The sequence below is a fragment of the Loxodonta africana genome, chromosome 3 (genome assembly GCF_030014295.1).
Source record: "Loxodonta africana isolate mLoxAfr1 chromosome 3, mLoxAfr1.hap2, whole genome shotgun sequence".
Taxonomy (NCBI): Eukaryota; Metazoa; Chordata; class Mammalia; order Proboscidea; family Elephantidae; genus Loxodonta; species Loxodonta africana.
In genome coordinates, this window is record NC_087344.1 from 33,421,120 (window position 1) to 33,445,119 (window position 24,000).

Sequence of the window (24,000 nt, forward strand, 5' to 3'; positions counted from 1 at the left end):
CATCAAGGTGATGGAAAATACCACAGCTTGGGTCAGGTCAGATGCACCTTAGTCCTCAAAGTGACATCTTTGCTTTTCAACACTTTAAAGAGGCCTTTTGAGGCAGATTTGCCCAATGCAATGCATCGTTTGATTTCTCAGGTGTTGATTGTGGATCCAAGTGAAATGAAATCCCTGACAACTTCAATCTTTTCTCTGTTTATCACGATGTTGCTCTTTGTTTTCTTTATGTTGAGGTATAATCCATACTGAAGGCTGTAGTCTTTGATCTTCATCAGTAAGCGCTTTAAGTCGTCTTCACTTTCAGCAACCAGGGTTGCGTCATCTGCATAACACAGGTTGTTAATGAGTCTTCCTCCAATCTTGATGCCCCGTTCTTCTTCATATAGTCCAGCTTCTCAGATTATTTGCTCAGCATACAGATTGAATAAAGGTATGGTGAAAGGATACAACCTCGATGCACACCTCACCTTTCCTGTCTTTAAACCACATAGTATCCCCTTGTTCTGTTTGAATGATTACCTCTTGGTCTCTCTACAGGGTCCTCAGTGGAACACTACTCAGCCATAAAAAGCAACGAAGCTCTGATACGTGCTACAGCGTGGATGAACCTTGAAACCTATGCTGAGTGAAATAAATCAGACACAAAAGCCAACATACCGTGTGACTCCATTTACGTGAAACGTCCGGAACAGGGAAATCCATAGAGACAAAAAGTGAATTAGTGGTTGTGGGGGATGGGACTTATTCCTCAATAAATATTAAAAAAAGAAGAAAAGCTATTTGAGGGAGGGCAAGAGGAGGGTACTGTTGATTTAAAAAAAAAAAAGTTAAAACAAGAGTCTCACTTTGAAGACAGCTTAGGGTGGCCCAGGTTGGATGAAAGCATGAATCTCCCACTCTAGAGGTCACTGCAGGGAATAAGAGCAAACCAGTTGCCTTTGAATCAACTCTGACTCATGGCGACCCCACGTGTGTCAGGGTAGAATTGTGCTCCATATGGTTTTCAGTGGCTGATTTTTCAAAAGGAGATCACCAGGCCTTTCTTCTGAGGTGCATCTGGGTGTACTCGAACTGCCAATCTTTTGGCTAGTAGCAGAGAATGTAAACTGTTTGCATCACCAAAGGACTCAGCAGGGAAGAAGAACCAAAACCAAGCCTGTTGCTGTCGAGTTGATTGCGACTCATAGCGACCCTATAGGAAAGAGTAGGACGGCCCCATAGGGTTTCCAAGGAGTGCCTGGTGGATTCGAACTGCTGATCTTTTGGTTAGAAGCTGAGCTCTTAACCACTACGCCGCCAGGGTTTCCCACCAGGGTTTAGAGGCACAGAATTCACAGAGTCAGTATTCACGGTATGGGTAACTGTCATTAAAGATCTGAAGCAAATGTTGCAACGAGATTGCCGTAGTTAAATCTGGCGGGGGGAGTACAGGGATTGGTGGTGGTATTCTCTGTTTAAAACATTTCATAATCAATGAATAGAAAAGCCCCTGTTACGAGTTGAATTGTGTCCCTAAGAAAGGTATGTCGACGCGACATTTATGCATTTCTCAAAATCCGCAGGACTAGATAACACAAGGAATGAACCCTCATATAAACTATGGACTTGAGTTAGTAATAATGTATCAGCATTGGTTTAGCAGGAGTCCTTCGATGGTGCAAACAGTTAAGTACTCGGCTACCAGCCAAAAGGTTGGCAGTTCAAACTCACCCAGAGGTACCTCGGAAGACAGGCCTGGTGATCTGCTTCTGAAAGGTCACAGGCTTGAAAATCCTACGGAGCAGTTCTACTCTGCACACATGCGGCCACCAGGAGTGTGAATTGACTGAACGACAACTATAACAACATTGGTTCACCAGTTGTAACAAATGTACCCTAAGAATGCAAGATGTTAATAGCGGAAAGGTGAATAAGGGAAAGGGGGAAAACGAGAATTTTCTGCACAATTTCTCCATAAACCTAAAACTGCTCTTAAAAATAAAGTCTATTATTATTATTATTATTTTTAAAGCTATGTTGAAGTCCTAATCACCAGTACCTGTGAATGTGACCTTGTTTGGAAATAGAGTCTTTGAAGATGTTATCAGTTAACATGAGGTCATGTCAGAGTATGGGGGCAGTGGTGCTTCAGGGGTAGAATTCTCACCCTCCAGGTGGGAGACTCTAAGGAGCCCTGGTGGCATACTGGCTAAGCACTTGGCTGCTAACCGGAAGGTCTGTGGTTCAAATCCACCAGCTGCTCCTCAGAAGAAAGATGTGGCAGTCTGCTTCTGCAAAGATTATATAGCCTTGTCCTATAGAGTTTTGTTTTTTTTTTAATAGGGTTAGTATGAGTGGAAACCAACTTGACGGCAATAGGTTTTTTTTTTTTTTTTTATGCAGGAGACCCAGGTTTGATTCCTACCCGATGCGCCTCATGTGCAGCTACCACCCATCTGTCAGTGGAGGAGGCTCCTGTGTTGCTATGATGCTGAACAGATTTCAGTGGAGCTTCTAGCTAAGACAAACTAGGAAGAAAAATCTGGCAATCTACTTCCAAAAACCAGCCCATGAAAACCCTATGGATCACAACGGTCCGATCTGCAACTGATCATGAGGGTGGCGCAGGACCGGGCAGTGTTGTGCTCCGTTGTGCGTGGGGTTGCTGTGAGTTGAGGCCGACTCACTGGCGGCAAACAACAACATACCAGAGTAGGGAGAGGAGAAGAGATGAGATGCAGAGAGAGGGACAGAGAGAAGACAGCCATGTGACAATGGAGGCAGAGATCAGAGCAATGTGGCCACGAGCCCAGGAATACTTGGAGCCACCAAAAACTGGAAGAGATGAGCAAAGATCCTTCCCGAGACCCTCTGGAGGGAGTGTGCCCCTGCCAACACCTTGATTTTGGACCTCTGGAGTCCAGAACTGAGAGACAGAATACATTTCTGTTCTTTTAAGATACCCAGTTGTTAGTACTTTGTTATGGTGGCCACAAGAAACTAAGACAGTCCCCTTTGTTTCTCTGCCCTGATAGGTTACATGGCCTTGGCCAAGCTCACACCTGTCCAGGAATCAATTTCCCCACCTGGAAAATGGAGCTGGGATTCTAAGAATGGGCTCCCCCAGTGCACAACACCCTGAGGCAGGAAAAGGTTTGCCCGTGGGCAGGGGCAGATTAGCCAGTAAGCAAAGTATGCACCCGTTTACGGTAAGCATGGTACACACGGGCTTAATTGTGCTTACTTCCTAATCTGTAGTGCACAGTTTCACTTTGATGTGGTGAAAACCAGGTAAAATTGTGCACCACAGATTAGTAAATAAGCACTATTAAGCCCGTTCGTACCTTGCTTATTGGGTAATCTGTCCCTGCCCATAGGAGACCCCAACACAGCAGAGTTAGCTGCCGCTCCTGGGTCCTGACTTGAAGCCCACTCTACCTGTTACTATAGGGACTTTGGGAATGACTTTCATCCCTTGAGCATTTGCTGAGCACCTACTGTGTACTGGGATCTGCCCTGGGCCTGGGGACACAAACTACTGAAATAATTCTGGGAAGGCCGCCCCAAGGAAGGGACTTTGGAGCTGAGATGTGAAGGGTGAGGAGCTGGCCACGGAGAGCTGGGGAAAAGGCACCCCAGGTGGAAGGCAGAGCCCATGCAAAGGCCCTGTGGTGGGCTTGAGCCAGGCGTGATTACAGAACCGCAAGGACTGTACGCTCATGGATTCGTTCAACCAACATTTACTGAGCACCTACTGTGTGTGTGCCAGGGGCTGGGGACGCCACGTGGGCAGGCAGGTGAGGAAGACGTAAAGCAGTTAGTATAGCGATTGTGGTGTGATCATGGGGGAGTGTAGTGGGACTGCATTTCTCCCCACCCTGCTCCAGCCACCCCCCCACCTCCACTTCCTTTCTAGCCTCAACTGGATGTGACTGGTTCTACCCCAGGACGTTTGTACATGCGAATTCGGTTGCCAGCTTCATTCTCCCTGCCTTCCCCCCAACCAACCCCGGAAGCCCACCGGGCCCTTGGGTCTCAGCTTGAGAGGATCCCCATCCTAGACAGTATGCCATATGCCTCCCCTTTCACAGTGGACATTCTCTCTTCCCCCATGTGAAGGTCTGAATGTTAGGCCCCTGCCCGTTTTTCACCCCCAGCCCTGACGTCAGCAGGCTGGGTCCACCCAGAATACACATCAGTGCAGACTGAATCTTAACAGCAGACCGACTCCGAGCTGCGACACTGCTCAACCCCCAGCCACCCTGGAGATGGGAACTGTCCTTGTCCCCATCTCATAGATGAAGAAATTGACGCCCAGAGAAGCCAACACACTATGTGTCCTCCTTCTTTATGCGGTTTCTTCTTTGCCTCCCCTATCAGATGATGAGCTGCTCAAAGGGGGAGACTTTTGAATGTCCAGAGCCTAGAACAGTGTAGGAGTCCCTGATTGGTGCAAACAGTTAAGTGCTCAACCACTAGCCAAAAGGTTGGCATTTCAAATTCACTCAGAGGTGCCTTGGAAGAAAGACCTGGGGATTCGCTTCTGAAATGTTACAGACTGGAAACTCCTATGGAACACAGTTCTATTCTACTCTCCACACATGGGGTCACCATGAGTAGGAACTGGCTCAACAGCAACTAACAGCAACAGAACAGCCCGCATATAGATGTTCAACAGATTTTTTGGAGGAAGGAAGGAATGGAGCTCAAACTATACGACTTGGAAAGTGAAGCTTCCTGATCGGATCTCTGCCCGTGGGGTCTGAGGCCTCAGCAACCACACAGTGAGACCCTTTGGAGGCATAGAGGTCTCCTGAACACTCAAGCCAAGTGGCTGACTCAGTGATTTTGAGTAAACCCGCTGAGCCTCGGTTTCCTCGCCTGTCACATGAGCTAAGACCACTGTCCCCAGGCTCCCAAAGAGATACCACGTACTCCCACCAGGTGGATGAACCCATCATTGGGCTTTGAGGGACCCCAGCTGCCCAGCTCTAATGGTTGGGACCAACCCACTGTTCAGAGGCCAGGAGGGCTCAGGAGGACTCTGGGGACCAGGGGGGAATGACAGCCCCTTCAGGACCCCTGCCCTGGATCCCCACACACCCCACTCACCTGCCCCCGATGCTGAACCCACCAGCCCGAATGGCCGGCCTCGGAGCCCTGGTGTCACCGTGGCTTTGTGACTCGCACCCACATTCCAGCCAATCCCCGCCCGACAGGCTGGTTCCTCGGGGGAGGGGGTTCTAGAATGTGGGACCAGGGTTGGGGGGGCAGGGCTGAGTGTTGTCGGGGGTGCTACCTATGGCTTGTACATCCTGAGCAGAAAGTTAGGGTCCTGCATGCAAAAACATGCAGAGGGAACCCCAAAACCTCCTCCTCCGTGCGTGGGGGAACTCCCTTAGTATTTCACCCCTCAGAGATTTGATGACCTGCCCTGGGTCTGGGGACACAAACCACTGAGATGATTCTGGGGAGGTCCCCCTGAGGAGACGACATGGGAGGTGGGGCCTGAAGGGCAAGAAGTGGCCAGCACAAAGGGGTGGTGGGGAAAGGGCACCCTAGGCGGAGGGCACAGCCCATGTAAAGGCCTTGAAGTGGGAACAAGCTGGGCATGACTACACAGCCTAGACAAGAAGGGTGTGGCTGGAGGTGAGGGACAGGAGGGCGGGGAGCAGTGTGCCTCTGGCCTAGGAGGGGATTTCAGGACTTCGGGTTTTATTGAGAGGGTGCTGGGAAGTCAGGGGAGGGCTTAGAACAAGGGAGGAACAAGTTCTGATTTACATCCTAAAAAGTGGGGTTAGGTATCTATGTACAGCTCTGAGAATGGGGCCTCCCCAGAGCAAGTGGGCACAGACCCTGAGCTCCAGCCCTGGAGGGGAAGCAAGGCCACTGCCCCAGGTCACCTCCCAGGGCTGGGCTGGGGCCCTGCATGAGTCACTGCTGGCTGGGCCAGGGCTGACACACACCTTGGCTTCAGCTCAGCAGGGTCCGGCCAAAAGACTCCCAGGGGGCCGCTGGAGGGCGCCTTGCCCTAGAGCAGGAAGCCAGGAGGGGCGCCGGGCCCCCATCTGCATAAACTCTCAGTCTTCTGAACACTTGTCTGGCTCCAGTTCCCCACTCCCCACCGGTGTGGCTTAGGGCAAGCCCTGCCCCTCCTGGATTTCCCACCTAGGGACCTGAGAGTTGTAGGGGATTTTGTTCTTCAATCTATCTCAGCATTGATCAGACAGACCTGGTCCATATGCCTGGGGAGACGGACCCAAACCCCAATGGTCAGGACAATATGTAGGTGGGTAGGCACAGAGCGCTGTGGGACCTCGAGAAGTACCACCCCACATAAACCCGAAGCAGTCAGGGAGGGGCCTCGGAGGAGGTTGTGTGCAGCTGAGGCTTGGAGGTTGAGCTCAGCTGGGTGGCAGCTGTGCAAAGGCCCTGAGAGAAGGAAATAGAATTTGTTTAGGGGAAGAGTCCTGCCTGGAGGGAGACAGACCTCAGCCTGCCCAGGCCCTGGTGTAGTCAAGGGCTTTTTCTAGGGTTTCAAATGAGGGTCAGATCTACGGTTTCAGGAAAGCCCCTCCCATCACAGCTCCTGCAGGCCCGGCTTTCCCATCAGACCAGGCACCTCCCTGGCTTGCCATCAAGGGGTGTACCTGGTAAGTGCCAACAAATCATGGTGAGAAGAGCACCCCCTTTGTGGTTGAGAGATGGCCGGGGCACAGGCCTGGGTTCCAGTCCCTACTCTGCAACTTAGCAGGGTGTCAGGCAAGTCTGGCAAGCTCTCTGGGCTCTCTCTCTCTATAAACGGGGGTACCAGCATCGCCTGCCGCACAGGGCACGGTTGCTGGTTGTTACTAGTACTGTTATGTTTCATCCCCAAGCACTTGTTGACAGCTCTATCTTCTGACCTGGGAGATGTCACCTCTGCAGAAAATGTATCCATTTTACAAAATAGAAGGTAGAAGTCAGAAGAGACCTTGGCTGATGTCCTGTGGTGACAAACTGGCACTTAAACTAGGACTCAGTTTCTGGACACGTAAAGTTTTGTTGCTAAAAAGTGGTTCTCGGTCTTATGTAAAGACACACCTCACTGGCCTCCTGACATGAGTGTGCCCAATGTTGGTGCACACAAGGTTAAAACTCTCAAAGCCTCCAGAATTGGGCAGCCAGGATGGCCAGAAGTACCAGGCAGAAGAGAGCCCATCTTTGGACCTCAAAGTTTTCTCATCTGTAAAATGGGCATAGCTCACTCACCTTCTTAAGGCTGGGCACACAGTTGGCATTCAACACATGCTGTTGGCCATATACTACAACCTCTCTATTAGACAGGGCCAATATGCTCAAATTCTTCTGGGTCCCAGGTGAGTCAGAAAGCCAAGGTTTGGGATCCTTCACCCCCACCCCAGCAGAGGCCGGAACGGGCGGAGGAGGCACACAGCCTGGTGATCCAGGCTCTGGAATTGAGAAGCCTAGGGCTCAAAAAGCCTTGCACAATCCCTTAAAAATGCTGTGTGACCTCAAGCCAGTTGCTTCTTTCTGAACCTTGGTTTCTTCAAAGTTGGGGGAACAAAACATCGTGAGGGGCTTCAGAGACACTTGTAAGATCCTGAGCTCCTAGTTGGTGCCCAACCACGTGGGGTGGGATCCCACCTGTGCCACAGCCCTTCCAGTCCAGGGCAACTCACTTTCCCTTCCTGAACCTGTTTCCCCACTCACCAAACAATAAGAAAAGCTAACATTTACTGAGCACTTACTGTATGCAAAGTGCTGCTTTGTAAATGTAATCCACTGCATTCAAGTCTCCTGTAGCACAGGGTAGAACTGCCCCGTGGGATTCCCAAGGCTGTAATCTTGATGCAAGAGAACTGACACATCTTTCTCCCACAGAGCGGGTGGTGGATTCCAACAGAGACCTTTTGGTTAGCAGAGAGCGCTTCACCACTGCACCACCAGAGATCCTCTTTGTAAAAACAAGCTCCCTCAATCCTCACAAACTCCTGGGGCAAGTTTCCGATTGTTGTGCCCACTTTACAGACACCACGATAAACAGGCTGGAGAACTTCCTGCCTCTTCCTTTCTCCCTCAAGCTGGCGCTGTCCCCTTTCCATCACTAAATCCCCTCGCCACAAAAGGCAAAGGGGACGACACCTGAGGGGGTCCCTAGTTGCAAACGCTGGTCAAAGACCCCAAGGCATCCCCTACCCTCGCCGCGCCTGACATCAACCGGCCTGCGTCGAGGCACGCCTAGATGGCGCTCGCTGCGCGACAGATGTGCGCTCCCCGCCCCCAACAGGGAGGAGGCAGGGACCCGTAGAAGGGTAAGGAAGGCCGGGGGAAGGGAGGGCAGGGGTGCGGGCCAGGCCCCACCCGTCAGGCCCCAGCGGGGGAAGAAGGAGGAGGCGGAAAGCCGAGCTGGCGTAACGAGACTTTACTGAAAACAGAAAACCGGGCGAACCAAAGATTACATACAGGAATGTGGACTCCTAGCAAAACAAAAAAACAGAACAAAAAACGGGGGAAGGTGTCAGGAGGACGGAAGGAGAGAGCGAAAGCGCGAAGAGGGAGTGGGGAGTTTTTTTTTTTTTTTCTTCTTCCCATTTCTTTATAAAACCAACACAAGAAAACACACACGCACACAACCAACGTTTGTTCCCAAATAGAAACATAAATAGGGCAGAATCGAACACTCTGTTTTTCTCTCTTCCAAGGGCAAAAAAAAAAGTAAAAGAAAAGGGAACGCAGAGTGGCGGCTGCGCCCCAGCGGAATCCCCGTCCGCGGTGGTGTACAAAGAGGCGGCCGGGGCACGCAGGTTTGTGCAACACGGGGCGGCCACTCGCGGGGTACAGAGGCAGCGCGAGGGCGAAGGGTCATGCGCTCGCCCCCCGGGAGCAGGGGGTCCAGCTTGTCGATTCCGGGGCGCCCTCTCCAAGTCCTGCGCACCCTCGGGAGGTCCCAGGGACCGCGCCCTCTCCAAGTCCCGTGCGCCCTCGGGGGCTCCTAGGGGCCGCACCCTTCCCGAGTCCGGGGCGCCCACGCCCCCCCCGAGCCCGCCCCTCGGGGTTGGGGGCCGCGCATGCGCCCCGCTCGCGGGCTCAGTACGCGGGCACCTGGTGCTGGGACAGCAGCTGGCAGCCGCTGTTGACGTGGCTGAGGACCTTCTGCTTGAGCTGCGCCACCTGCTCGCGCAGCAGGCTGGCGGTGGACGCCAGCTCCGTATTCTGGCTCTTAAGCGTCTTCACTTTTTCCTCGAGGCGCGAGATGCGCTCCAGCTTACGTTTGCGGCACTTGGAGGCGGCGATGCGATTGCGCAGCCGTTTGCGTTCTGCCTTGATGCGCTCCTGCGTGTCCATGTCGATGGGCGACAGCGGCGGGCTCTCGCCGAAGCTCGGTACCTCGGGCACCGTCTGCGGCTCGTCCTTGAGCGCTGCCAGGCGCGGCGGCGGCCCCAGCGCGCCCGGTGGCGGCGGCGGGAAGGGCACAGGTTCGGCGGCGAAGGCCACTGTGGCGGCTCCCCCGGCCGCGCCCGCGCCGCCCGCGTAGCTGCTCAGGTTCGCGTAGACGGGCGCCTCAGGCGCCGGTGCTGCGGGGGCCAGCTCGCCGGGAGGCGCCGAGGCCGCGGCCGCCCCCGAGGGGCCCCCGGCGGCGGCGGCCGCGGCGCCGGCGCCCAGCTGGTTTTGCTTGTGTAGGTCCTCCAGCGCCTTGACGAAGCCTTCGGCGAACTCCTGTTCCTCACTGGCCGCCACCTTGGGGTAGAGGAACTGCGTGCTGGTCGGCGTGGTAGTAACCAGCCCGTTGGACTGGATGATGAGCCGTTCGAGCTCGGGCGAGGCAAGCTTGAGCAGCCCCAAGTCCGGCGAGGCTAACAGGCCGTCGGGGGGCGCCGCGCCTGGGGCGCCGTCGGCGCGTAGGGGGGCTGGGGGCGGCGCGGCCGCGGGCTTGAGTGCCGCCGCCACCTGCTCGCTCAGGCTCAGCGTCAGCGCGTCCTTCTTCAGCATGCTGCCGGCCGCTGCCGCCGTCGTCGGGGGTCCCCCGGGGAACAGGCGGCCCGCGGACCCGAAGCCACCGCCGCCGGTGCCGCTGGCGCCGCCGCCCAGGCCGCTTAGCGCCTCATCGCTGTAGAAGGGTGTTTCCATCCTCCGCCTCCCCCGCGCCGGCCCCGGGGGAGGGGAGTGGCCGCGGCCGCCCGGGGGGCCCGCGCCCCCCCGTCCCAAGGCGCCTCCGCCCGCCCCGGCCGTGGCCGCTGAGCCCGGCGCTCTGCTGGCGGCGGCTAATGCCGCCGCGCCGCCCGCGCAGCCTTCTTATCACCTCGGGCTGGCGCGATGAGCTCACCGACCCCGCTCGCCATTGGGCACGGGTGACGTCGCTCATTTGCATGGAAGGGCGGTGTTTGGCCTACACCGCCAGCCCGACCGCTGTTGCCCCGGCGACGAGCGGTAAACTGCACAACAACGCGCAGCCTTCTGGGTTGACGTCATGGGGCGGGCCGCGCCCCCGGCCCGGGAAGCCAGCCCCGGGAGCGCTATTTACGGCCGCGGCCCCCCAGTGCCGCCTCCCGCCAAGGCACGTCCGGGGTGGCGTGATGAGTCCGGCCCGGCCCTCCTGCCGCGAGGCCCCGCCCCCGGCCGCGCGTGGGGCCCGGCCGGCAGGGGAGAAGGGCGGGGGCGGGGGCGGGGGCGGGGGCGGGGGCGGGGCTCAGCCCCCGGGGACCGGAGGGGGATGGGGCCCCGGGTGGATAAATACCTCGCAGGCGCTTCAGCGAAACTGCGCAGACAATGCCTCTAGTAGCGCGCGTCTGGGCCTGGCTTTGTGCGCGTGGAGGCTGTGCGGGAAGCTCTCTGTGGGTACGGGGGCCCCCTGCCGTTCTTGGGGTGTATTTGCCCCAGAAAGATGGGAGAGGGGAGAGGGGGTCCTGCAGAAGTTGCTAGAGGCGCTTCGGTTCTGATCTTTTTCACTGGGTGGTGTTTGGAGCGCGATGGCCGACTTCTAGCCTTTACAGACGGGAAACTGAGGCTCAGTGAGGGGGGGGTGACCTGCCGTAGGGCACGCTGGGAGTCAACAAGGCCACGACTGGATCCATCCCGTATAACCTCCTGCCCAGGTGCCTGGGCAGCTGCTGCCCTCAGCCACTCGTGGTCTGACTTTGGTTCAGCCAGAGACTGCTGTGGGTCCCGGGACGAGGGTTCCCCTCTGTGGGCCCCCTGCAGTTCTCCCGCTGCCCTACGGCTGGGCCAATGAGGCAGCAATCTGGTAGGAATCAGCAGCTGGTAATTATTACCTGCTTGTTACTATTACCATGGCTGTTAAGGTTTAATGGGCCGCCATTAAGGCTGGCTGGGAAGGGGATCATCACCCCTCCCCCAGGCTCCCAGGGGATCCTTCAGACATCTGGATCTTAGAGGCTTTCCCAGTGTACTCCCCCCCCGCCCCCCCGCCTTCAGGATACAGCCCACTCCTCCTTCTGACCCCTGGCTGACCTCCCTCTCACTCTCTCAGATCCAGAGCTTCTCAGCTGAACCTCCCAACTCATCCCTGCTACAGGGTCTTTGCACATGCTGTGCCAGCTCCCAGTGAGAGACAGAGTGCTCATCCTCAGGGAGGCCCTAGACATTATTCCTGTCAAAGTCTCAAAAACCATGGGAAATTAAGGGGTGCACCATGAGCCCCCGTAAGACAAGGACCTTATCTACCTTGGGCCTTATCTACTCCTGGCTCATCGGTCTCGGGCCTGCAGGTTTCTGCCACACAGTGAATGCTCAGTGGACATATGTGGGGCTGGAACACTGCCTCGCTAGGCTGGTTGCTGTGGGTGGTCTCTGGCCTCAGTTTGTCTGACTGACCCCTGGGTGTGAGCACCCTCTCCTCTTCCATGCCCATGCCGCCCCACCCCTACCTGGGCTCTGGGGCTAGATCTGGCAGGGGAGAGGCTGGCACCATTGCAAGGAGGCCTGACAGCCTCGGATGCTTTTCTGGAGGGCTGGGGTGTGGGTTTGTTTTGTCTCCAGACAGGAGGAGCCTTGTTTGTGTGTCCTTGTATGTCTGGGTGTATGTCTGTGAGTGTAGCTCTGTGTGCCTGTGTGTGTCCATATGTGGTTTGTTTACCTGTGTAGTGGGTCTCTGGTGTGTGCCTGTGTGTTCATGTGTCTGGGTCTGTGTGTCTGAGTGTGTCATGTTTGTGTGTGAGGTCTGCGTGCTGTGAGTCCATGTGTATGTCCATGTGAAGGCTGTCTGTGGTTCTTTGTGCTGTGTGTCTTGTCTGTATGCTCGGGTAGAATGTGTGTGTGTGTGTGTGTGTCCATGTGTCTGTGCGTTGGGTCTGTGTGCCATATGGGTCCGTATGTGTGTCCATGTGAGGGGCGTCTATGGGTCCTTGTGCTGTATGTGTCTGTGTCCGTGTCCATGTCCGTGTGAGTCCATGTGTCTGTCTGTGGGTCTCTGTGCCCACCAAACCTTTCTTCCTGGAGCCAAGTCCTAGCCCAGGCAAAGGGACTCTGCAAGAGATTTGGCCCCTTCCCTGTAGCTAGCCCTACGCTGGGACCCTCTTTGGACCTCAGTTTACCCACAGTGCTGTGGATCAGATTGGAGATGATGAGCGGTGCTTCTCCCTGAGGCAGAGATGGGAGGGTGAGTAGGCAGCCAGGCCAAGTCCAACTTGTCACAGGCCCCGCCCTGACCTTGGACCTTGGCCTTGGCAGGTGGGCGCGGGCCTGGGAGCCCTGGGCAGAACCACCCTGAGCTGAATGATGGACAGGCTGCAGGCCTCAAAAACTGAGGCACATGGAGGCCAAAGTAGAGGTCTGAGGCCTCATAGAAGGCCCACCACCTTCAGTTCCCTGCCACTCCCTGGCTGTCACCTTTAGCCAGTCAGTTCACCTTTCTGGGCCTCCTTTTCCATCTCCTGAAAGGAGTACAGTGATTATTGTTGGGAGGATTTGAAGAAATTGTAGGGGCTTAATAAAAGTTTCCTATTGTTTTGGAGCCCTGGTAACGCATTGGTTCAGATCTCACCTGCTAACCAAAAGGTTGGCAGTTTGAATCCACCAGCCTCTCCTAGGAAACCCTATGGAGCAGTTCTACTTTGTCCTGTAGGGTCAGTATGAACCAGAATTGTCTGGACTGCAACGGGTTTTTTTGGATCTTTGTTTTACTTTATCATTATTTGACCAAGCTTAACTGTAGTTCTTTGGAGTTCCTTCCATCTGGAGTACCCTTCCTTCACCTCCTGGAAAACTCCGATTCATCCCTCAAAATCCACCTCCAATCCCCCTTCCTCCAGGAAGCCTTCCCTGACCACATCCCTCAGGGCTCCTCTAAATTCCCTTTCTAGCCAGTCCTGCCTCTCCGTTTTTGTTTGGCTCTGTTTCCCCCAGACTGGGGTGGGGGATCCTCAGTGCTGGACAAAACCAGTTGCTGTCAAGTTGCTTCCTACTCATAGTGACCCCATAGGACAGAATAGAACTGCCTCATAGGGTTTCCAAGGAACGGCTGGTTGGTTCGAACTGCTGACCTTTCGGTTAGCAGCTGAGCTCTTAACCACTGTGCCACCAGGGCTCCTAGGCCTGGGCAGGGAGAACCGATTCTGGTCATATAGTCTGGGTACCTCCCCTTGGCAGCCTCTGCCACCCCTTTTGTCTTTGCACTTGCTGTTCCCTCTGCCCCTGATGTCTATCCCCACCCCCTCCTTCTCCAAGTGGAAAATTCTTCCTCCCAGCCAGGGAGCCCTCAGGGCCACCAGCCCCACCCCGACATCTGGCCCATCACTGACCCCAGGGAGCCTGGAGCAGCTGTATCCAGTTCTGTCCTTCCAGACAGTAGCTCCCCAAGTTGGGGCTAAGGGCTCCCAGGGCAAGCCGGGGGAAACCGAAATTCCATACAGTGAACTCAAGGTAACTCTCATTCATTCGCTCATCATACTCTGATTGAGCCCCTACTGTGAGTTGAGAGCTGGGACATCCGTGGACACCCCCATCCTCAGGACCCAGTCTGAGGGGGGGCAAGACAAACCTGGCGTCGAGGTGCATAAGTGATGTGCCCCCGATAAAGGGAAAGGGGGGAAATTTTTAGAGTCAGTAATCTGGGAGGCCACCATCGGTCTGTCAGTTTCTAGTACTGTAGAAACCAAAAAAACCAAACCCAGTGCCGTCGAGTCGATTCTGACTCATAGCGACCTTACAGGACAGTAGAACTGCCCTGCAGAGCTTCCAAGGAGTGCCTGGCAGATTCGAACTGCCAACCGTTTGGTTAGCAGCCATAGCACTTAACCACTATGCCACCAAGGTTTCCTCTAGTACTGCAGTGGCTTGCATGTTGCCGTGACACTGGAAGCTGTTGTTGGTAGGTGCTGTGGAATTGATTTCAATTCATAGTTACCCCATGTGACAGAGTAGAACTGCCCTGTAGAGTTTTCTAGGCTGTAATCTAGGATCTGTAGTTGGAAAATATGGCCTTGGTGATAGAAATGATGCCGGAGATCACATGATAGAATTTTGCAAGACCAATGACGTCTTCCTTGCAAATACCTTTTTTCACCAACATGAACAGTAACTGTACACGCAGACCTCACCAGATGGAATACACAAAATCAAATCGACTACATCTGTGGAAAGAGACAATGGAAAAGCTCAATATCATGAGTCAGAACAAGGCTGGGGGCTGACTGTGGAACAGACTATCGGTTGCTCACATGCAAGTTCAAACTGAAACTGGAGAAAATTAGAACAAGTCGATGACAGTCAAAATACAATCTTGAGTATATCTCACCTGAATTTAGAGACCATCTCAAGATTTGACTTGTTGAACACTAATGATTGAAGACCGGACAAGTTGTGGAATGACATCAAGGACATCATGCATGAAGAAAGCAAGAGGTCGTTAAAAAGACAAGAAAAGACCAAAATGGATGTCAGAAGAGACTCAAACTTGCTCTTGAACATCGAGTAGCTAAAGCAAAAGGAAGAAATGATGAAGTAAAAGAGCTGAACAGAAGATTTCAAAGGGCAGCTCAAGAAGACAAAGTATGATGACATGTGGAAAGACCTGGGGATAGAAAATCAAAAGGAAAGAACACAGTCGGCGTTTCTCAAGCCGAATGAACTGAAAAAAAAAAAAAAAATTCAAGCCTTGAGTTGCAATAGTCAAGGATTCTATGGGGAAAATATTAAACAATGCAGGAAGCATTAAAAAAAGATGGAAGGAATACACAGAGTCACTATACCAAAAAGAATTGGTCAACGTTCAGCTATTTCAGAAGGTAGCATATGATCAGGAACCGATGGTACTGAAGAAAGAAGCCCAAGCTGCACTGAAGGCACTGGAGAAAAACAAGGCTCCAGGCGGGAACTGATGGAATACCAATTGAGATGTTTCAACAAATGGATGCAGCACTGGAAGTGGTCACTCGTCTATTGCCAAGAAATATGGAAGACAGCTACCTGGCCAACTGACTGGAAGAGATCCATATTTATGCCTATTCCCAAGAAAGGTCATACACCCAAACACGGAAATTATCGAACAACACTTACCACGTGCAAGCAAAATTTTGCTGAAGATCATTCAAAAGCGGTTGCTGCAGTATATCAACAGGAAACTACCAGAAATTCAAGCCAGTTTCAGAAGAGGACATGGAACCAGGGATATGATGGCTGATGTCAGATGGATCCTGGTTGAAAGCAGAGAATACCAGAAAGATGTTTACCTGTGTTTTATTGACTATACAAAGGCATTAGACTGTGTGGATCATAACAAATTATGGATAACATTGGAAAGAATGTGAATTCCAGAAGACTTAATTGTGCTCATGAGGAACCTGTACATAGATCAAGAGGCAGTTGTTCGAACAGAACAAGGCGATAAAGTCAGGAAAGGTGTGCATCAGGGTTGCATCCTTTCACCATACCTATTCAATCTATATGCTGAGCAAGTAATCCAAGAAGCTGGACTGTATGAAGAAGAATGGGGCAGCAGGATTGGAGGAAGACTCAACAACCTGTGTTATGCAGACGACACAACCTTGCTTGTTGAAAGAGGACTTGAAGCACTTACTGATGAAGATCAAAGACCACAGCCTTCAATGTAGATTACACTTCAACATAAAGAAAACAAAATCCTGGACCAATGAACAACATCATTATAAATGGAGAAAAGCCTGAAGTTGTTAAGGATTTCATTTTATCCGGATCCACAATCAACACCCATGGAAGCAGCAAGTCAAGAAATCAAACAACACATTGCTTTAGGCAAATCTGCAAACCAAAACCAAAAAACCAAACCCAGTGCAGTCGAGTCGATTGCGACTCCTAGTGACCCTACAGGACAGAGTAGAACTGCCCACTAGAGTTTCCAAGGAGCGCCTGGCAGATTTGAATTGCTGACCCCTTTGGTTAGCAGCTGTAGCACTTAACCACTACGCCACCAGAGTTTCCAAATCTGCAAAAGATCTCTTTAAAGTGTTGAAAAGCAAAGACATCACCTTGAAGACTAAGGTGTGCTTTACCCATGCTATGGTGTTTTCATGGGAAAGCTAGATGAGGAATAAGGAAGGCTGAAGAAGAATTGACACCTTTCAGTTGTGGTGTTGGAGAAGAAGACTGAATGTACCATGGACTGCCAGTAGAACAAACATCTGTCTTGGAAGAAGTATGACCAGAATGTTTCTTAGAAACAAGGATGGCCAGACTATGTCTCGTATAATTTGGACATGTTATCAGAAGGAATCAGTCTCTGGAGAAGAACATCATGCTTGGTAGAGTATCATCGAAAAAGAGGAAGACCCTCAAGGAGATGGATTGACACAGTGGCAGCAACAATGGGCTTAAGCATAGCAACGATTGTGAGGATGGGGTAGGACCAGGTGGTGCTTCCTTCTGTGGTACATAGATAGGGTCACTACGAGTCGAAACTGACTGGACGGCATCTAGCAACCACAACAACAGTCTTTATGGGGCAGATCCCCAGGTCTTTATCCCACAGAGCTAGCTGCTGGGTGAGTCTGAACTGCCAAGCACTTAACCGTTTGGCCACCAGGGCTCCTTTGCTGGAAGCTAGGCCACCGGTATTTAAAACACCAGTAGGGTCACCCACGGTGGACAGGTTTCATGGGGCTTCCAGACTAAGCCTGGGAAGAAAATCCTGGTGATCTACTGCTGAATGTTAGCCAGTGAAAACCCTATGGATCACAACAATATTGGTCAGTATAGTACTGGAAGACAAGCGACCTAGGTTGGAAAAAAAAAAAAAAAGGTTGGAAGGCACTCAAAATACACAGTAGCTGTAACAATGGACTTGAGCATACCAATGATTGTGAAGATGGTGTAGGACCAGGCAGCATTTGGTTCTGCTATGCACGGGGTTGCCATAAATTGGAGCTGACTCAATGGCACAACAATCTAGGAGGGGCCTCCCAGAAGGTGACACTTAAGGAGGAGCTAGAGCAATGTCGGCCTAATCCCAGGGCCAAGTGTTCCAGGCAGCCAAAACAGCACATGGAAAGGCCCTGAGGCAAGAAGCAGATGAACACATTGATGCTGGGCCGGGAGGCAGGTGTGGCTGGTTGTGGCAAGCCTGGGGAGACAGGATGGTTAGACCCCTGCGGAGGTCAAGGTAGAATGTGTCCACAGGCGGGGGTGGGGCCCTGCCTGGGACTCCGCATTTTCTGCATTTTCCCGTTTATCAAAGTTGCAGTTTATCGAAGTTGCAGAGCAGTGACCGGAGAGGGTATGCCACCGGCTGGGGGTTGGGGTCACACAGCAGAGGCAGGATGGGAACCCGCTCCCCCTCCTACTCCCCCCTTAGCACCCCCCCGCCGTCCTTACTGCCGGGGTTCCAATCTTCGTGGCTCTGTCCTCTCCCCGCCCCCAGCGCAAGGCGATTTACTTTCTTGTTTAAAGCAACCCGCAGCTCAGTTTAGTTTTTGGTTTTGATTTGAAGACCCAGAAACCTAAAATCGATATGATAAAACGGAAAGTCCCAAAGAGAAAGAAAAAAAGCTAAGCAGTAACCAGAGGGGAAGGAGGGGGTGGGACGGAGGGGGCTTCTCGGAGGGTGGGACTTGTTGGGGACTGTATCCAGGGTGGGGGCGGGGCTTGCTGGGGACGGTCCTCAGGCTCTCAGGACCACAGGATGTGGAGGGAGGACTTGTAGGGTACAGTGTCTCCAGTGGGGACAGGGCTTTCTGGGGATGGTTCCCGGTAGCAGGACCAGCTGGCTAGGTGGGTGGGGACCTTTCCAGGGACGGTCCCCCGGCGCTCAAGACCCGCTTGCTGCGTGGGGTGGAAGGGGGCGGCTTGCCAGGGACGCTGCCCCGGGTTGGAGTGGGCCGTGCTGGGGACTGTCCCCTAGTGGCGGGTCCCCGTGGGGCGGCCGGGGGGAGGGGCGCCAGCCTCGGGCTGGAGGGGGGCACGTCTGGCGTCGGCGCATTCCTAAGGATCAGGTTACCCAAGAAGGCTGCGGCACCTCCCCTCCCGCCCCACTTCCGCCCTCTCAGGGAGCAGGAACCGCAGTCACGTCCCGGTTGGACTGCAGGTGTTTGTCCAGCCGCACGGCCGTGGCCTCTGGGCACGGAGGGGACCCAGGTTCTGCCCTCTGGGCTCTGCCCCGGTTAGTCCCAGCCTCACAGAACGTTGTACGAATGGGAAAACTGAGGCGCTATCTCCCCCACCCCCATCACGCACACTGGGCAGAGCCTGCTCTAGGATCGGTGTCCCCGTCGACTGTCCCGGAGGGCAGTGCTGTTCTCAGTCTACCGCAGGTCCAGAAGGACGCTCAGCTTAGCGTTTGTCGATTGACTAACCGACCATTCAGCGTCAACCCTGAGGGTCTCCAGCACAAGGGGAAAACTAGAACTCCACATACCCCCTCTAAGGGCAGGCAAGACCCCTGCATTCATCCAGCATACATTTAATGTGCACCTGCTGTATACCCAGTGCCGGGAAACACCAAAGTTTGAGGGGTCAACAAGGCGGTAAATTCCATTTCATTAGACCAACTTCGGAATATTTTTGATTTTTGTTTTTGCCACCCTCGTGCACCATTATGTATTCATTCAACAACCCTCTGTGGATACCACTCTGTGTGCTAGGGGAGAGGAGTCCACCACCCCCTAGACTTTGGAGCTGATGTTCTCATGGGGGACAGGAAACAACAGTGGAACACATTAAATAAATGTCACTATTTTCCTTTAAGTCAACCCCATTTTTCTGCTTTTACTTCAATAAATATTTTTCAAAAGGGAACCTCCGTGTTACCACCAAGAATGGAAAACCAGTTTCTCTGGCCATAAATAGAAACAAAAAAACTAGCAAATGCAAGCAAAGCCCAGGTATGCCATCCTCAGGGACATGTACTGCTGGGCCTGGAATGGATGGCCCAGAGGTGTCAAAGGCAGACCGGCCCCAAGCCAAGACCTTCTGGGGCCCCCTCATAGTCCCGGTCCCAGCGGGATCCTCCACACAGTAGGTGCTCCACAAATGTTGACTTACTGGCACTGAATCACAGAGTACTATGTGCAGGCTTGACGCGCATTAGCCCACATTCTCCCATAGCCTGAAGGTACTGACCCATTTCTGGGCGACAGACTGAGGCCAGAGTTGTGGCAGATCCCTGGGGCCTCTCTGGAGAGGCTCAGGTTGGTTCATCGAGGCGGAAGCTCCCTCCTTCACCCGGAGGCCTCAGGCCTGTCCCCACCCACAGGACTGAGCCCTGACATCTTTCCCAGGCTGCCCGTGGATGGGGGAGAGGAATCAAGGAATGAGTGAATAAATAAATGAATGCGTGAAACGAATGAGTAGATGCATCCATGCTGCCAGGAATGAGAAACCCACAACCAGACACTTCCCACCGCAGCACAGCAATGAGGAACGTCTGAGCCTGTTTTTCAGAGAGACAAACTGAGGCTTGGAGCAAAGCATGGCACCAATTCTAGGAGAGAAGAATCGAATCCGGTCTGCTGACCCCGCCCACTGCGGACTGTCTTTCTGGAGGCGGACAGAGGGACTGGGGCTCTGGGGTCCCGCCTGGGGCAAGATGGAGAGCTGGGGCTGGATGGACCCTGGGCCCAGTGTGCTTGTGGTATGGGGCAGAGTCCGCCCAAGAGGAAAGGATTCAGGTCCCTGGGGGCGGGGAGGCTGCCCTGGTCCACGGGGGTGGTGGGGAGGAGCAGGCTGAGTCCCGGTTGATTAGGAAGGAGGTCTAGGACGAGGAATCTTGGGCAACCCCCAGGGAAGGAACAGATTTGCTTCTCCCTCCCCTGCACGTGCTACACAGAAACGCCAGCACCTCGGACGTGGGGGCGGGGAGACCCCTACTCTAGGCCTCTCGCCTGCATTTCCACCCAGAGGAAGTGGTGAGGATGCGGGGGAGGGCCCCCACTCTCACTTCCCCTGGGGCAGGGCGGGGCCTGCGGGGTCTCCTCCCTCGCCGGGAGACGGGGGAGGGGGGAAACGGGTGGCGCCCCACAAGGATGGGGCCGGGGTCTCTAGAACTGAGCAACCTCTGGGAGGGCCCTAAATTCTCTGGGCTTTGACTGTCCTAATCTGAAAAGTAGGAAGAAACCCTGAGTTGCCTAGTTGGAGAAGACCCCGTCCCAGTCCCGAGAACCAAGTCCCTCTCGCCCTTCCGTCGCGGGGAGACCTAGCCCGCCGCGGTCCCGCCCAGCCAGGAGGGGTCAGAGCAGGGCCGGAGGGAGGGATGGATGGTGCAGTAAACACGGGACGGGACTGGGCGGGCACGGCTTTCCAGGCGGAGGGACCGGCGCGGGACAAGGCTCGGAGGCGTCGCCGGAGCCTCCGGTGGCGGCGGGGTCCTCCCAGGGCCTGAGTGACCGCGGTCCCTCAGCCTGGCCCTGTCCTCGGTGGTCCTAGTTCGGATCCCAGTACTGCCCTCACGCGCGCGTTTGGCGGCGACAGAGGAGTTAAACCCGCGCGGCTGTGAAGGAGGCGGTGGCGTCAGGGACCGACGTCAGGGCGAGGGGGCACTGCGTAGACGCGGACGTTGCGGCCATGGGGGCTGTGCCCCACGCCCTGCTGGAGGCCCTGGGTGGGGGTCCGCCCTCCACCCTGTAAGTGTTTCCCGGGTGCCCTACGTTCCATCTGTGAGAAGGGGAGACTGAGCCACAGAGCAGGCCATGGCCTGGCAGGACTTGAACCTGGGCAGTCCCCGCCCCCAGTCCCAGCTGGCCGGGATTCCGCACACCGCGGGAGCGGAGGAGCGCACCGTTAGATACCTGCAAAATCGCCTGAGTAAACCCCAGGTGGCCCCGAGCTTCCCGCTGTGTCCGGCTAGTCCCCGCGTCAGAGTAGGCCTCAGTTTGCCTAACCAGACAATGGGTAGAGAGCTGGTGTTTGCAGAGTGCCTCCGACCTGCGGACGCTGGGCGCGGCCTGGGCCGGGCGGGGGGTATGAGTCTCACCCAGACAGCAGGAGGAGGCCGAGGCGGGAAGAAGGGGGGGGTTTGGGGGGGCACAAGCGAGGTGGGATTCGAATCCGGGTCTGGCTCCCTATCCCCCCCCACCCCCGCTTCCCTGTCTCCTTCCTACCTTCTTCCCCTCCAGCCTATATCCCTCCTTCCCGTCTCCCCCTCTTCCTCCACCTCTCCCCCTCCCCCGCCCCTCCTTCCCTCCCCCGTCCTCCTGTCCTTCAGCTCTCCCACCCGCCCAGCACTGCCGCCCCGCGGGGCGGCTAATTAAATGCAGGGCTGGGGGAGGGGGGCAGCGCACGGTTAACCCCTTCGCCGCCGGGCCTGGGGAGCTGTCCTGAGCTGTGGCGTGGAGAGGCTGGTCTGCCTCTAGACTACCGCCACCCAACCCCGTCCGGCTTCGGGCCCGGGACCAGCTCATTTGATGACAGGGTAGAGAGAGGCCAAGGGCTGACCCAAGGCCCCGGGCGAGGCCAGTGTGCCCAGGGGCTCCGATAGGAGCAACAGTAGATGGAAATAGCCCAGGGGACAGCGTAAGAGTGATGCGAGATAACGAACTGGAGAGGCAGAGACCATCAGAGAGACTGAGAGATGGAGAGAGAGATAACAGAGTCGGAACTGGAGGAAACCGAGAGGGAACGGAACCGGGAGAGAAGCCAGCCTAGCTGGAGAAGAGGAAACGACCCCACGAAGATGGGGACAGACAGACACAGGGAGAGACAGTCACAGGAACAGAGAGACACCTGGAGAAACAGGGATAGGGAGAGAGTGACAGAGACAAGGAGAGGCAGAGACACATGGAGAGAGAGAGACACAGTGAGAGAAGGGAGAGACAGAAATGGAAACAAAGGGAGAGAAGGGGAGACGGACAGACAGGAACAGGAAGAGATAGGGAGAGGAAGAGATGCATGGAGAGATAGGGAGAGACAGAAAAACGGAGAGATGGGGGAGGCAGAGACATGGGGGGGACATGGCTGTTTTTAATCAAATTCATGTTCTTCACATGTTCTCGGTGGGAATGGGAACCAGTCTTGTTGCATAAATAGAAGGTGACCCTATAAATACTTGGAGTGCATTGAAGATAAAGTGACCAGCTCCTAGGGCATACAGGGCTTCTGGGGATGTGGCAGCCCAGGAACATTTCCTGCTGCCTGTGGGGTGTGCGGCTGCCTGGGGTTCATGTCCACTGGTCCCAGTGCAGGGCTTACAGCACTAGGAGCCATCGGCAGTGACGGGTCATGTGGGCAGCTGAGGGGCTCTGGGCTGGCCTGGAGGCATGGGTGGGCTCCCTGGGGGACACAGCAGGAGCTGCCCAGGCCTCCCTAGGCCCAGGCCCTGGCCACCTGCCCAGCCTGGCCTGGCCCTCCCACTGGCTGCTGACCTCCAGTGGGGCCTGTGGCCTGAGCACAGGGACTCCCTGCCTGGGGAGCAGTCAGTCACCCCAAGTGCCACCCTTTCCCTGAAGCTCTGGGTTGGGTCAGGAGACCCAAATACTGCATGTCACTCGCTGCCTAGCTGGCCCCTTCTCTGCACACTGCCATATGGAGCTGGGTAAACTGAGACTGGGAGAGGGGCCCAGGGGGTACAGGGTGTGGGCCAGGTGCTGGGCAAGGTGCTGAGGCTGACCCAAGGGCAATAAGAGCTATGAAGAAGGCACAGGAGGGAGAGGGGAGCCTGGGGACAGGGTGAGGGTGGAGGCACTGAGACACTTGTAGGCACAGAGGGATGGGTGTTTCCGGAAGCAGGAACAGTGTGTGCAAAAGCTGGGAGGTGGGACTTTGGCTCAGGAGGAGGCTGGAGTGAATGGAGTAGGGTGAAGTGTGGAAGATGGGGGGTGGGGAGGTTGTAGGGGTACCCAGGTCCTCAGCAATAGTGGTGGGGGGTGGCTCAAGTCCTTGCCAGCCTTGGCAGCGATCCCTGCCTCAGTTTCTCCATCCATGCCCATTTTCCAGGGGAGGCTCTGGGAGCACAGGGACTACTGAGTATTACAGGGACCCACTCTCTGTCCTTTGTGAGTGCCACCCCAACCTCCCCATACCCTCCTGGCTCCCTGCTGCTCTGTCTCCTGTCAGCCAGCTTTCACCCGGAGTGCTCTTCCCATGTGGCCCCCTCCCCAGGCCCTCCTAGGTTCCTCCCTCAGCCCCTCAGTACGGCAAGGCGGTGACCACATCCACCTATCAGGCTTTTTGAAGGTCTAGAAATACTGTGTGTGGAAAGTGACGGAACCTTCCAGTAATATCTAGTCTGCCCTGAGGCTGAAGCAGGATGGGTCAATATCTATGTTGTCTGAGCATCTGTGGGTAGAGCAACCGGTTAAGCGCTCAAGTATTAGCCCAAAGGTTGGTGGTTTGAACCGACGCAGAGGTGCCTCAGAGTAAGGCCTGGTGGTCTGCTTCTGAAAGGTCACAGCCTTGAAAACCCTATTAAGCACAGTGTTTCTCTTCCACATGGGGTTGCCAGGAGTCAGAATCGACTCGACGGCAAACAACCACTCTCTGAGCTTGTCCAGGAGCAGCAATTCAGTGCCCCCCAAGCCCACTTTACAGATGAGCAAACTGAGGCCCAGAGTTCAGTCCTGGCCCTAGGGCACACAGGTTGTGTGATGGGCTCGGCAC

The 24,000-nt window shown here is 54.9% G+C and overlaps 1 protein-coding gene across 1 annotated transcript; it reads right to left on the reverse strand.

Moving 5' to 3' along the window:
- Positions 1 to 3,024: 3,024 nt before the first annotated feature.
- On the reverse strand, positions 3,025 to 10,196 carry JUND (JunD proto-oncogene, AP-1 transcription factor subunit). Its single transcript, XM_064280972.1, has one exon. The coding sequence runs from the start codon at positions 10,111 to 10,113 to the stop codon at positions 9,073 to 9,075; it is 1,041 nt and encodes a 346-aa protein (XP_064137042.1). The 5' UTR covers positions 10,114 to 10,196; the 3' UTR covers positions 3,025 to 9,072.
- Positions 10,197 to 24,000: the final 13,804 nt, after the last annotated feature.